The sequence below is a fragment of the Rhinoderma darwinii genome, chromosome 2 (assembly GCF_050947455.1).
Source record: "Rhinoderma darwinii isolate aRhiDar2 chromosome 2, aRhiDar2.hap1, whole genome shotgun sequence".
Classification (NCBI taxonomy): domain Eukaryota; kingdom Metazoa; phylum Chordata; class Amphibia; order Anura; family Rhinodermatidae; genus Rhinoderma; species Rhinoderma darwinii.
In genome coordinates, this window is record NC_134688.1 from 11,861,514 (window position 1) to 11,877,470 (window position 15,957).

Here is a 15,957-nt window from a genome sequence, read left to right on the forward strand (position 1 = left end):
TTTATGTGTACGGCATAGCGGTATTATTTATGTGTACGGCATAGTGGTGCTATTTATGTATACAAAATAGTGCTACTAATAATGTGTACAGCATATCCGTACTGTTTATGTGTACAGCATAGCGGTACTATTTATGTGTACAGCATAGTGGTATTATTTATGTGTACAGCATAGCGGTACTATTTATGTGTATAGCATAGCAGTACTATTTATGTGTACTGCATAGCGGTACTATTTATGTGTACAGCATAGCGGTACTATTTATGTGTATAGCATAGCGGTACTATTTATGTGTACAGCATAGTGGTATTATTTATGTGTACAGCATAGCGGTACTATTTATGTGTACAGCATAGCGGTACTATTTATGTGTACAGCATAGCGGTACTATTTATGTGTATACAGATCAGCAGCCATGTTAAGTTCTAGGTGTGTGTTGGCAGCTCTGTACTGAATCTTTGCCCCGAGTAAAGGACAGCCTAGCTACAGCTCTGGTTATACTTTATACGCTGAGCATTTTGAAGTACTTATAATTTAGGGTTCAACTTAGATTTATTTTATGGGGGTGGAATACATTGTGTACTATAAATATCAAGTTCATTTAATTGTACAAGTCATTATAATTATGAGGTTATTATATTTTTTATGTTTTATGAAGTTTTTGACTTTGGGATTTTTTTTTAAAGTTAACTTTATCAAATTTTATTAACTTTTTTTTGTCCCAATAGGGGAGTTTTACTTTTGAGTTTAACCTTTTAAGCAGCCACGTGTTTCTAACCCTGAAGAACCCCCTTTAATTGTCTACAATGTGACAATTCAGACTAAAATACAAATATTGCATGAATTAAAGACCTATGTGTGACAGCATAGCGGTATTATTTATGTGTATGGCATATCGGTATTATTTATGTGTACAACATAGCGGTACTATTTATGTGTACAGCATAGCGGTACTATTTATGTGTACAGCATAGTGGTACTATTTATGTGTCCAGCTTAGCGGTACTATTTATGTGTACAGCATAGCAGTATTATTTATGTGTACAGCATAGCGGTATTATTTATGTGTACGGCATAGCGGTATTATTTATGTGTACGGCATATCGGTATTATTTATGTGTACAACATAGCGGTACTATTTATGTGTACAGCATAGCGGTACTATTTATGTGTACAGTATAGCGGTACTATTTATGTGTACAGCATAGCGGTACTATTTATGTGTACAGCATAGTGGTACTATTTATGTGTACAGCTTAGCGGTACTATTTATGTGTACAGCATAGCAGTACTATTTATGTGTACAGCTTAGCAGTACTATTTATGTGGACAGGATAGAGGTACTATTTCTGTGAACAGCATAGCGGTATTATTAATGTATACAGTAAAGGGGTTCTGTTTATGTGTACAGCATAGCGGTGCTACTTATGTGTACAGCATAGTGGTGCTATTTATGTCTACAAAATAGTGCTACTATTAATGTGTACAGCATATCCGTACTGTTTATGTGTACAGCATAGCGGTACAATTTATGTGTACAGCATAGTGGTATTATTTATGTGTAGAGCATATCGGTACTATTTATGTGTATAGCATAGCGGTACTATTTATGTGTACAGCATAGCGGTACTATTTATGTGTATAGCATAGCTGTACTATTTATGTGTACAGCATAGCGGTATTATTTATGTGTACAGCATAGCGGTATTATTTATGTGTACAGCATAGTGGTATTATTTATGTGTACGGCATAGTGGTATTATTTATGTGTACAGCATAGCGGTACTATTTATGTGTACAGCATAGTGGTATTATTTATGTGTACAGCATAGCGGTACTATTTATGTGTATAGCATAGCGGTACTATTTATGTGTACAGCATAGTGGTATTATTTATGTGTACAGCATAGCGGTACTATTTATGTGTACAGCATAGCGGTATTATTTATGTGTACAGCATAGTGGTACTATTTATGTGTACAGCTTAGCTGTACTATTTATGTGTACAGCATAGCAGTATTATTTATGTGTACAGCATAGCGGTATTATTTATGTGTACGGCATAGCGGTACTATTTATGTTTAAAACATAGCGGTATTATTTATGTGTACAACATAGCAGTATTATTTATGTGTACGGCATATCGGTATTATTTATGTGTACAACATAGCGGTACTATTTATGTGTACAGCATAGCGGTACTATTTATGTGTACAGCATAGCGGTACTATTTATGTGTACAGCATAGCGGTACTATTTATGTGTACAGCATAGTGGTACTATTTATGTGTACAGCTTAGCAGTACTATTTATGTGTACAGCATAGCAGTACTATTTATGTGTACAGCTTAGCAGTACTATTTATGTGGACAGGATAGAGGTACTATTTCTGTGAACAGCATAGCGGTATTATTAATGTATACAGTAAAGGGGTTCTGTTTATGTGTACAGCATAGCGGGTTATGTGTACAGCATAGTGGTGCTATTTATGTCTACAAAATAGTGCTACTATTAATGTGTACAGCATATCCGTACTGTTTATGTGTACAGCATAGCGGTACTATTTATGTGTACAGCATAGTGGTATTATTTATGTGTACAGCATAGCGGTACTATTTATGTGTATAGCATAGTGGTACTATTTATGTGTACAGCATAGCTGTACTATTTATGTGTACAGCATAGTGGTATTATTTATGTGTACGGCATATCGGTATTATTTATGTGTACAACATAGCGGTACTATTTATGTGTACAGCATAGCGGTACTATTTATGTGTACAGCATAGCGGTACTATTTATGTGTACAGCATAGCGGTACTATTTATGTGTACAGCATAGTGGTACTATTTATGTGTACAGCTTAGCGGTACTATTTATGTGTACAGCATAGCAGTACTATTTATGTGTACAGCTTAGCAGTACTATTTATGTGGACAGGATAGAGGTACTATTTCTGTGAACAGCATAGCGGTATTATTAATGTATACAGTAAAGGGGTTCTGTTTATGTGTACAGCATAGCGGTGCTACTTATGTGTACAGCATAGTGGTGCTATTTATGTCTACAAAATAGTGCTACTATTAATGTGTACAGCATATACGTACTGTTTATGTGTACAGCATAGCGGTACTATTTATGTGTACAGCATAGTGGTACTATTTATGTGTACAGCATAGTGGTATTATTTATGTGTACAGCATAGCGGTATTATTTATGTGTACAGCATAGTGGTATTATTTATATGTACGGCATAGTGGTATTATTTATGTGTACAGCATAGCGGTACTATTTATCTGTACAGCATAGTGGTATTATTTATGTGTACAGCATAGCGGTACTATTTATGTGTATAGCATAGCGGTACTATTTATGTGTACAGCATAGTGGTATTATTTATGTGTACAGCATAGCGGTACTATTTATGTGTACAGCATAGCGGTATTATTTATGTGTACAGCATAGTGGTACTATTTATGTGTACAGCTTAGCGGTACTATTTATGTGTACAGCATAGCAGTATTATTTATGTGTACGACATAGCGGTACTATTTATGTTTAAAACATAGCGGTATTATTTATGTGTACAACATAGCAGTATTATTTATGTGTACGGCATATCGGTATTATTTATGTGTACAACATAGCGGTACTATTTATATGTACAGCATAGCGGTACTATTTATGTGTACAGCATAGCGGTACTATTTATGTGTACAGCATAGCGGTACTATTTATGTGTACAGCATAGTGGTACTATTTATGTGTACAGCTTAGCGGTACTATTTATGTGTACAGCATAGCAGTACTATTTATGTGTACAGCTTAGCAGTACTATTTATGTGGACAGGATAGAGGTACTATTTCTGTGAACAGCATAGCGGTATTATTAATGTATACAGTAAAGGGGTTCTGTTTATGTGTACAGCATAGCGGGTTATGTGTACAGCATAGTGGTGCTATTTATGTCTACAAAATAGTGCTACTATTAATGTGTACAGCATATCCGTACTGTTTATGTGTACAGCATAGCGGTACTATTTATGTGTACAGCATAGTGGTATTATTTATGTGTAGAGCATAGCGGTACTATTTATGTGTACAGCATAGCGGTACTATTTATGTGTATAGCATAGCTGTACTATTTATGTGTACAGCATAGTGGTGTTATTTATGTGTACAGCATAGTGGTATTATTTATGTGTACAGCATAGCGGTACTATTTATGTGTATAGCATAGTGGTACTATTTATGTGTACAGCATAGCGGTACTATTTATGTGTATAGCATAGCTGTACTATTTATGTGTATGGCATAGTGGTGTTATTTATGTGTACAGCATAGCGGTATTATTTATGTGTACAGCATAGTGGTATTATTTATGTGTACGGCATAGTGGTATTATTTATGTGTACAGCATAGCGGTACTATTTATGTGTACAGCATAGTGGTATTATTTATGTGTACAGCATAGCGGTACTATTTATGTGTACAGCATAGTGGTATTATTTATGTGTACAGCATAGCGGTACTATTTATGTGTATAGCATAGCAGTACTATTTATGTGTACTGCATAGCGGTACTATTTATGTGTACAGCATAGCGGTACTATTTATGTGTATAGCATAGCGGTACTATTTATGTGTACAGCATAGTGGTATTATTTATGTGTATAGCACAGCAGTACTATTTATGTGTACAGCATAGCGGTACTATTTATGTGTACAGCATAGCGGTATTATTTATGTGTACAGCATAGTGGTACTATTTATGTGTACAGCTTAGCAGTACTATTTATGTGTACAGCATAGCAGTATTATTTATGTGTACAGCATAGCGGTATTATTTATGTGTACGACATAGCGGTACTATTTATGTTTAAAACATAGCGGTATTATTTATGTGTACAACATAGCAGTATTATTTATGTGTACGGCATATCGGTATTATTTATGTGTACAACATAGCGGTACTATTTATGTGTACAGCATAGCGGTACTATTTATGTGTACAGCATAGCGGTACTATTTATGTGTACAGCATAGCGGTACTATTTATGTGTACAGCATAGTGGTACTATTTATGTGTACAGCTTAGCGGTACTATTTATGTGTACAGCATAGCAGTACTATTTATGTGTACAGCTTAGCAGTACTATTTATGTGGACAGGATAGAGGTACTATTTCTGTGAACAGCATAGCGGTATTATTAATGTATACAGTAAAGGGGTTCTGTTTATGTGTACAGCATAGCGGTGCTACTTATGTGTACAGCATAGTGGTGCTATTTATGTCTACAAAATAGTGCTACTATTAATGTGTACAGCATATACGTACTGTTTATGTGTACAGCATAGCGGTACTATTTATGTGTACAGCATAGTGGTACTATTTATGTGTACAGCTTAGCGGTACTATTTATGTGTACAGCATAGCAGTATTATTTATGTGTACAGCATAGCGGTATTATTTATGTGTACGGCATAGCGGTACTATTTATGTTTAAAACATAGCGGTATTATTTATGTGTACAACATAGCAGTATTATTTATGTGTACGGCATATCGGTATTATTTATGTGTACAACATAGCGGTACTATTTATGTGTACAGCATAGCGGTACTATTTATGTGTACAGCATAGCGGTACTATTTATGTGTACAGCATAGCGGTACTATTTATGTGTACAGCATAGTGGTACTATTTATGTGTACAGCTTAGCAGTACTATTTATGTGTACAGCATAGCAGTACTATTTATGTGTACAGCTTAGCAGTACTATTTATGTGGACAGGATAGAGGTACTATTTCTGTGAACAGCATAGCGGTATTATTAATGTATACAGTAAAGGGGTTCTGTTTATGTGTACAGCATAGCGGGTTATGTGTACAGCATAGTGGTGCTATTTATGTCTACAAAATAGTGCTACTATTAATGTGTACAGCATATCCGTACTGTTTATGTGTACAGCATAGCGGTACTATTTATGTGTACAGCATAGTGGTATTATTTATGTGTACAGCATAGCGGTACTATTTATGTGTATAGCATAGTGGTACTATTTATGTGTACAGCATAGCTGTACTATTTATGTGTACAGCATAGTGGTATTATTTATGTGTACGGCATATCGGTATTATTTATGTGTACAACATAGCGGTACTATTTATGTGTACAGCATAGCGGTACTATTTATGTGTACAGCATAGCGGTACTATTTATGTGTACAGCATAGCGGTACTATTTATGTGTACAGCATAGTGGTACTATTTATGTGTACAGCTTAGCGGTACTATTTATGTGTACAGCATAGCAGTACTATTTATGTGTACAGCTTAGCAGTACTATTTATGTGGACAGGATAGAGGTACTATTTCTGTGAACAGCATAGCGGTATTATTAATGTATACAGTAAAGGGGTTCTGTTTATGTGTACAGCATAGCGGTGCTACTTATGTGTACAGCATAGTGGTGCTATTTATGTCTACAAAATAGCCCTACTATTAATGTGTACAGCATATACGTACTGTTTATGTGTACAGCATAGCGGTACTATTTATGTGTACAGCATAGTGGTACTATTTATGTGTACAGCATAGTGGTATTATTTATGTGTACAGCATAGCGGTATTATTTATGTGTACAGCATAGTGGTATTATTTATGTGTACGGCATAGTGGTATTATTTATGTGTACAGCATAGCGGTACTATTTATCTGTACAGCATAGTGGTATTATTTATGTGTACAGCATAGCGGTACTATTTATGTGTATAGCATAGCGGTACTATTTGTGTGTACAGCATAGTGGTATTATTTATGTGTACAGCATAGCGGTACTATTTATGTGTACAGCATAGCGGTATTATTTATGTGTACAGCATAGTGGTACTATTTATGTGTACAGCTTAGCGGTACTATTTATGTGTACAGCATAGCAGTATTATTTATGTGTACAGCATAGCGGTATTATTTATGTGTACAACATAGCGGTACTATTTATGTTTAAAACATAGCGGTATTATTTATGTGTACAACATAGCAGTATTATTTATGTGTACGGCATATCGGTATTATTTATGTGTACAACATAGCGGTACTATTTATGTGTACAGCATAGCGGTACTATTTATGTGTACAGCATAGCGGTACTATTTATGTGTACAGCATAGCGGTACTATTTATGTGTACAGCATAGTGGTACTATTTATGTGTACAGCTTAGCGGTACTATTTATGTGTACAGCATAGCAGTACTATTTATGTGTACAGCTTAGCAGTACTATTTATGTGGACAGGATAGAGGTACTATTTCTGTGAACAGCATAGCGGTATTATTAATGTATACAGTAAAGGGGTTCTGTTTATGTGTACAGCATAGCGGTGCTACTTATGTGTACAGCATAGTGGTGCTATTTATGTCTACAAAATAGTGCTACTATTAATGTGTACAGCATATCCGTACTGTTTATGTGTACAGCATAGCGGTATTATTTATGTGTACAGCATAGTGGTATTATTTATGTGTAGAGCATAGCGGTACTATTTATGTGTATAGCATAGCGGTACTATTTATGTGTACAGCATAGCGGTACTATTTATGTGTATAGCATAGCTGTACTATTTATGTGTACAGCATAGTGGTGTTATTTATGTGTACAGCATAGTGGTATTATTTATGTGTACAGCATAGCGGTACTATTTATGTGTATAGCATAGTGGTACTATTTATGTGTACAGCATAGCGGTACTATTTATGTGTATAGCATAGCTGTACTATTTATGTGTACAGCATAGTGGTGTTATTTATGTGTACAGCATAGCGGTATTATTTATGTGTACAGCATAGTGGTATTATTTATGTGTACGGCATAGTGGTATTATTTATGTGTACAGCATAGCGGTACTATTTATGTGTACAGCATAGTGGTATTATTTATGTGTACAGCATAGCGGTACTATTTATGTGTACAGCATAGTGGTATTATTTATGTGTACAGCATAGCGGTACTATTTATGTGTATAGCATAGCAGTACTATTTATGTGTACTGCATAGCGGTACTATTTATGTGTACAGCATAGCGGTACTATTTATGTGTATAGCATAGCGCTACTATTTATGTGTACAGCATAGTGGTATTATTTATGTGTATAGCACAGCGGTACTATTTATGTGTATACAGATCAGCAGCCATGTTAAGTTCTAGGTGTGTGTTGGCAGCTCTGTACTGAATCTTTGCCCCGAGTAAAGGACAGCCTAGCTACAGCTCTGGTTATACTTTATACGCTGAGCATTTTGAAGTACTAATAATTTAGGGTTCAACTTAGATTTATTTTATGGGGGTGGAATACATTGTGTACTATAAATAACAAGTTCATTTATTTGTACAAGTCATTATAGTTATGAGGTTATTATATTTTTTATGTTTTATGACGTTTTTGACTTTGGGATTTTTTTTTTAAAGTTAACTTTATCAAACTTTATTAACTTTTTTTTGTCCCAATAGGGGAGTTTGACTTTTGAGTTTAACCTTTTAAGCAGCCATGTGTTTCTAACCCTGAAGAACCCCCTTTAATTGTCTACAATGTGACAATTCAGACTAAAATACAAATATTGCATGAATTAAAGACCTATGTGAGACTTCCTTCCAAAAACAGTGCCACACATGTCCATGGGTTATGTCTAGTATTGCAGCTCAATTCCACTGAACTAAATTGGACTGAGAGGCAATAAGGGTATGTTCACACGTAGTCAACAAAAACGTCTGAAAATCCAGAGCTGTTTTCAAGGGAAAACAGACCCTGCTTTTCAGACGTTTTTTTACCAACTCGCACTTTTCGAGGCGTTTTTCGCGCCGTTTTCGCGGCGTTTTTACGTCCGTTTTTGGAGCTGTTTTCATTGGAGTCTATGAGAAAACAGCTCCAAAAACGTCTGAAAGAAGTGTCCTGCACTTCTTTTGACGAGGCTGTATTTTTACGAGTCGTCGTTTGACAGCTGTCAAACGACGACGCGTAAATAACAGGTCGTCTGCACAGTACGTCGGCAAACCCATTCAAATGAATGGGCAGATGTTTGCCGACGTATTGGAGCCGTATTTTCAGACGTAAAACGAGGCATTATACGCCTCGCATACGTCTGAAATTTGGCCGTGTGAACATACCCTAACACAAAAAAAAAACGTGGACAGGTGTGGCACTGTTTTTTAAAGGAAGCAACCATTTTGCTGATTTCCTATTTTTGTTTTGTGTTTACCTCATTTAATCACTGTAGTCCTAAAGACGTATTCCTATTTTAGCCTCCATTCCTTTAAATAGAGAAAATGTGGTTCCTTTATAAGAAATAAGCAAAATTCAGCATTAGACGAATCCACCAACAACCCTCACTAATGTTGACTATTTTTACCATGGCCCTTCAGCTCGTTGTATTGTGAACAGTACATCTCCAGCAATGCAATACAACTGAGCATATGAGTCAACAGGATTTGAAAGCAGAAACCGTGGTGTGTCCCAGTCAGTAGCTTTGCTCGCTGAGCCATCAGGGATGTTGGACAGCTTTACTACTGAATCTAGTGTCCTCTTGAAATGTCTTGATTACCTTAATTACCTGAGTAGTTTCACCCTTTTGACTTTCTATATAAGCCTGGACTTTGCACTTCCTCCTTGCCAGTCTGGAGTCTAGTTCCTTTCCGCCTCTCTCCAAGCTGTGGCCACTGATCTGTGTATCAAACTTGAATTGCTTCCTGACCACGTCTCTGCTTTATGCTACAACCTGCTGCTTATCTGTGTACTGAACTTGGACTGTTTCTTGACCATGTCCCTGCCTCATGCAGCAACCTATTGCCGCTTATCTGTGTACTGAATGTGGAATGTTTCCTGACCACGTCTCTGCCTCAAGCTACAACCGATTGCGGCTTATCTGTGTACCGAACTTGGATTGTTTGGGGACCACGTCTCTGCCTCACCTGTTGCCACTTACCTGTGTACTGAGCCTGAACTTTTATTGACTACTCTTGCGATAACCATCCACTTGCCTGATTGTTTCAGTCACTGGACTCCGAATCTGCTAAAGATCTCGACAACAGGTAGTTGTGAGGTATAAGCCTCCCTACATTATTTCAACCTTTTCTAAATTAATTCACATTAAAGCCAAAATTCCACAGTCGTAACACACATTCTAGTGTCTCTGTTATAGCTCCAACACTCGGTCCTCTGCGGTTTCAGTGAACCGAACTTAGAGGACGATATGGTTCTATAATGGTCTAAGTTTAGTTCTACAGAATCATGGGAGGTCCGGGTGTTGGGACTGTAATGTGGACACTGAAATGCGGCCATGTTAAATCAGCCTTATATAATCTACTATAGTATTTCCTAGTTGTTCTTCTTACCTCGGAGTTCATGTGTTTCCTTTATAGCTTGCAATGTAGCATTGATACCTTTCTCTCCATTGCCCATATTAGTTATGATACCAATAGGAAGTCCATAATTTCTCAGAGCACTAGCTACTTTCCGAGCAGTGTCCACCCAAATATCCTCATTAGAAGACACCACCCCAATATGCGCCCATCTAAAATACTTCATAAAGTGAAACAAAACTCTTGTTGGCGTTGGCATGGTTCTGGCAAAGGTTGGAAAACTATTTTTATTATCCAGGTCATGGTTGACACAAGCCCATGAGAATATGGCTTTGTTCCAATTTTTGCCTAAAAGTGAGGCAGAATCACAGTATCCCGGGTTTTGTGGACCTATAAATGCTGAAGAAAGTTTGTCAAACCCTGCAAAGTCCACCAAAGCTTTTGAAGTTTCACAATTTTCATCCAAAATTTTGTAATCCAGTTTATGGGTCAATTCGAGAGTTGAGTCTTTGTTGATTTTGTTGACCGCCAATCGTGCAGCCAATTCTGGCAAGGCCTTAGAGAAGAGTGGGTCACATTTCCAAGGACCAACGATGCCCACTGTAAAGTTCACACTCTGCACGCCCAAAGGCTCCATGAGTAATCCTAGTACAAAGCACCAAGGAACCACATAGAATGGAAACGTTCTTGAAGGTCTTTGTGTTTGCAGCTGGTTGGGATCTTGTAGCCTTGATCTCTTCAACAAGAAGTCTCCAAGACTTGGGAAAAAATAAAACATTGTCTTATAGCTTGTTATAGTCAAGCTAAGGTCCTCCTTTGGCCATGAATCTACAACCACGATAGGTCCTAAGAAAAAAAGAAAACGTTTATTTTTGGAATTCAAAAACAATACGCAACAATCTTCAGTAGACACCAAAGCAAATGCTTGAAATGCCTGAAGCCCTTTAATGTTTAGCTCAATAAGACATCTAAGAGCTAATTCCAGCACTTTGGAAACGATTCATTCTTCTAGCTGAAAAATTATATTTCAATAATTTTCTAACATATCAGATATCAGATGTCAAGATTGCAATTTAATTCGCTTCAGGGGTTGAGAATACGAGTCAGGGTATTTATATTACAATATGTTTAGGAGTAGACAAGCAATTTATCATGGGAATTAAGAAGCATAATGGGACACACGGAGATTGCAAGGGGTTCTTCTAAGCTCCTGTAGAGTTCCTCTAATCAATCATGTATGTATCACTCAATAACACTTACGCTGTAGTATAAGCCATATAACATAGCTGGCAGCCAATTACCATGTGGTGAAAAGCTAAGGCTACAGGGTGACATTCAGGTGGTATCAGGGTTGGACTGGCTCATCAGATCCTCGTTAAAATCAAAGTAATATTGGACTCCTTTGGCAATTTGGAAATCTCTGAATCATGCCAAAGGGGCATGACACTTGGTAGAGCACTGTGACCCCCCACCCACCACCTGGTAGAGCAATGTGACCTCCCCCCCCGCTTGGTAGAGCACTGTGACACCCCCACCCCTTGGTAGAGCAATGTGACCCCCCCACCGCTTGGTAGAGCACTGTGACCTCCCCATTACTTGGTAGTGCACTGTTACCCCCAACACTTGGTAGAGCACTGTGACCTCCCACCACTTGTTAGAGCACTGTGACCCCCACCACTTGGTAGAGCACTGTGACCCCCACCACTTGGTAGAGCAATGTGACCCCCACCACTTGGTAGAGCAATATGACCCCCACCACTTGGTAGAGCACTGTGACCCCCACCACTTGGTAGAGCAATATGACCCCCACCACTTGGTAGAGCACTGTGACCCCCCCCCCAACACTTGGTAGAGCTATGTGACCCTCCACTACTTGGTAGAGCAATGTGACCCCCACCACTTGGTAGAGCAATGTGACCCCCACCACTTGGTAGAGCACTGTGACCCTCCACCACTTGATAGAGCAATGTGACTCCCACCACTTGGTAGAGCAATGTGACCACCACCACTTGGTAGAGCAATGTGACCCCCACCACTTGGTAGAGCACTGTGACCCCCACTACTTGGTAGAGCAATATGACCCCCACCAATTGGTAGAGCACTGTGACCCCCACCACTTGGTAGAGCAATATGACCCCCACCACTTGGTAGAGCACTGTGACCCTCCCCCACCACTTGGTAGAGCAATGTGACCCCCACCACCCACCACCTGGTAGAGCAATGTGACCTCCCCCCCCCCGCTTGGTAGAGCACTGTGACACCCCCACCCCTTGGTAGAGCAATGTGACCCTCCACCACTTGGTAGAGCAATGTGACCCCCACCACTTGGTAGAGCAATGTGACCACCACCACTTGGTAGAGCAATGTGACCCCAACCACTTGGTAGAGCAATGTGACCCCCACCACTTGGTAGAGCAATATGACCCCCACCACTTGGTAGAGCACTGTGACCCTCCCCCACCACTTGGTAGAGCAATGTGACCCCCACCACCTGGTAGAGCAATGTGACCCCCCCCCGCTTGTTAGAGCACTGTGACACCCCCCACCCCTTGGTAGAGCAATGTGACCCCCACCACTTGGTAGAGCAATGTGACCCCCACCACTTGGTAGAGCAATGTGACCCCCACCACTTGGTAGAGCAATGTGACAACCACCACTTGGTAGAGCAATGTGACCCCCACCACTTGGTAGAGCAATATGACCCCCACCAATTGGTAGAGCACTGTGACCCCCACCACTTGGTAGAGCAATATGACCCTCACCACTTGGTAGAGCACTGTGACCCCCCCCCCCACCGCTTGGTAGAGCAATGTGACTCCCACCACCCACCACTTGGTAGAGCAATGTGACCACCACCACTTGGTAGAGCAATGTGACCCCCACCACTTGGTAGAGCAATGTGACCCCCACCACTTGGTAGAGCAATATGACCCCCACCACTTGGTAGAGCACTGTGACCCTCCCCCACCACTTGGTAGAGCACTGTGACCCTCCCCCACCACTTGGTAGAGCAATGTGACCCCCATCACCCACCACTTGGTAGAGCACTGTGACCCTCCACCACTTGATAGAGCAATGTGACTCCCACCACTTGGTAGAGCAATGTGACCACCACCACTTGGTAGAGCAATGTGACCCCCACCACTTGGTAGAGCACTGTGACCCCCACCACTTGGTAGAGCAATATGACCCCCACCAATTGGTAGAGCACTGTGACCCCCACCACTTGGTAGAGCAATATGACCCCCACCACTTGGTAGAGCACTGTGACCCCCCCCCCACACCACTTGGTAGAGCAATGTGACTCCCACCACCCACCACCTGGTAGAGCAATGTGACCCCCACCACTTGGTAGAGCACTGTGACACCCCCACCTCTTGGTAGAGCAATGTGACCCTCCACCACTTGGTAGAGCAATGTGACCCCCACCACTTGGTAGAGCAATTTGACCCCCACCACTTGGTAGAGCACTGTGACCCCCCACCACTTGATAGAGCACTGTGACCCTCCACCACTTGATAGAGCAATGTGACCCCCTCAACTTGGTAGAGCAATGTGACCCCCACCACTTGGTAGAGCAATGTGACCCCCACCACTTGGTAGAGCAATGTGACCCCCACCACTAGGTAGAGCAATGTGACCCCCACCACTTGGTAGAGCACTGTGACCCCCACCCCTTGGTAGAGCAATGTGACCCCCACCACTTGGTGGAGCACTGTGACCCTCTATATTTAGTGGTCTATGGAGGGCCACGTCCAAATGCTATCCTATGATAGGTCTTGATGGTATATTAGAAGATACGTATCCTGTCTGGGACCCATTTAATAAATTAGTATTGAGGGTAAGGACTCACGTAGCGGACGCCGTACAGCCAAAGCGTGGCCACGATGTAACCGACATGTATTTTTGGCACAAAATTGCTGTTTCCGCGCAAAAATAACATTGCGTAGCGCGTTTTTTTGGCGACATTGTGGTTGCACTTCAGCCAATTGGCGGCCGCTACATGTGTCCTTACCCTTCGACAATTACTGAGATGTAAAGGGATTATAGAGATATTACAAGTTTGCAAGTGCCACGTGTTACATAGCTGGTGTTAAAAAATACAAGTTTATCAAGTTTAACTGGAGGGGGCACCAAATAAAAAAAGGAACGGTAATTAACCCTGGAAAGTGGAAGGAGCAAAACCCTAAGTCCGGTTTCCCAAATAGCGTAAACGCTGCAGATTTTCCGCAACGGGATTGTGTGTGGAAATTCCACAGCGTTTACAGTAGCAGCAAAGTGGATGAGATTTCGAAAATCTCCTGCCCATGCTGCGGAAAAAAACGCAGCGGAAACGTTAATAACTTGACCTGCGGTGCGCAATTTAATTCATGTCAATTTATGCTGCATTTTTCTTAATTTATTGTTCATTGAATTCAATGGAGATGCAAAACCCACAACAGAAAGCCAAGCGTTGCGACTTTTGCGTAGTAATCACAGCATTTTACGCCACAAAAATCGCAACGCCGGAAGAAAAAAAAATCATACTTACCCAGAACGCTCTCCTTCTTCCTGCAATCCGGCCTCCTGGGATGACGTTGCATTCCATGTGACCGCTGCAGCCAATCACAGGCTGCAGTGTCACATGGCCTGAAACGTCATCAAGTGAGGCCGGAGCGGACCTCAGAGGAAGGAGGGGGAAAGTAGGAACGGCTTTCCTCCGCAGCGGAATTTTCGTCTGAAATGTTTTGTCCTATGGTTGGACACACTGCGTGATTTTTACGGGGCGTTTCTGTCCAGTGGGAACCTGGCCTAATAAGGCCTTATCCAAGTTATCCTAAAAGGTGGGGGGAAAAATCTTAATTCTTTATATATAATTAATATTAAATATATGTTTGTTTTCTCCTTTCACAAGGAGCTAGTACGGGCGCTCGTTACTCCAATTGCTCGTTCACGTACATTTCCATCATGTCGGCAGCGCGTCTCCCTGTTTACACAACAAAATGTGCTGCCGACAACGATAATATTTTCGGCTGCATAAATGATCGGGAGCGTTTCCCAGATCATCTGCTGATCGTTGCTGTTTGCACAGGGCAGTGATCGGGAACGAGCATTCATATGAACGCTCATCGGTCCGATCATTGGCCGGGTAATAGGTACGTTGGAGTGGAGGGAAACTACAAATAGTGCCTCAATTGCCATCATGTAATACCTCATTTCCCCTGCGGTGGCGCTGCAGGGGAATTGAACACTTGCTGCCAGATTATCCTGCAGAAAAGGGCGTATATATCATAGAGGAAGCCCATCTGTCTGCTATCGGGCCCTTGGAGAGCGGGGGACCATCTCTGGTTGATCTCATCCCCTCTGCTACTAGGTGGTGAAAACCTGTGCAGGACTCCCCTCTCCAGAGGAACTAAATGGTTAACAAAAAAAGGGGGAGAAATTGACCCAAGGGTCATGGAAAAGGGCTTTTTGGTCCTGGGTGGCAATACTGGGCACCAAAATGTGGCCCCCTTTTATATGCCTGCAAATTCCAGCTGGTTGTTTGGGGTACCAGCAGTGGCATACCCTGTATTCTGCTTATTTTCAAGGGGCCCTCCTAACTAAAAGGGGTAACCCAAAGCG

At 40.6% G+C, this 15,957-nt stretch overlaps 1 protein-coding gene across 1 annotated transcript in view; it reads right to left on the reverse strand.

Moving 5' to 3' along the window:
• Positions 1-11,131, reverse strand: part of LOC142741696 (retinal guanylyl cyclase 2-like) — a 105,534-nt gene extending 94,403 nt beyond the window's left edge. The window contains exon 1 of the mRNA XM_075851040.1: positions 10,387-11,131. Coding sequence (XP_075707155.1) covers positions 10,387-11,131 — 745 coding nt within the window. The remainder of the gene's footprint in view (positions 1-10,386) is intronic.
• Between the last annotated feature and the right edge of the window lie 4,826 nt (positions 11,132-15,957).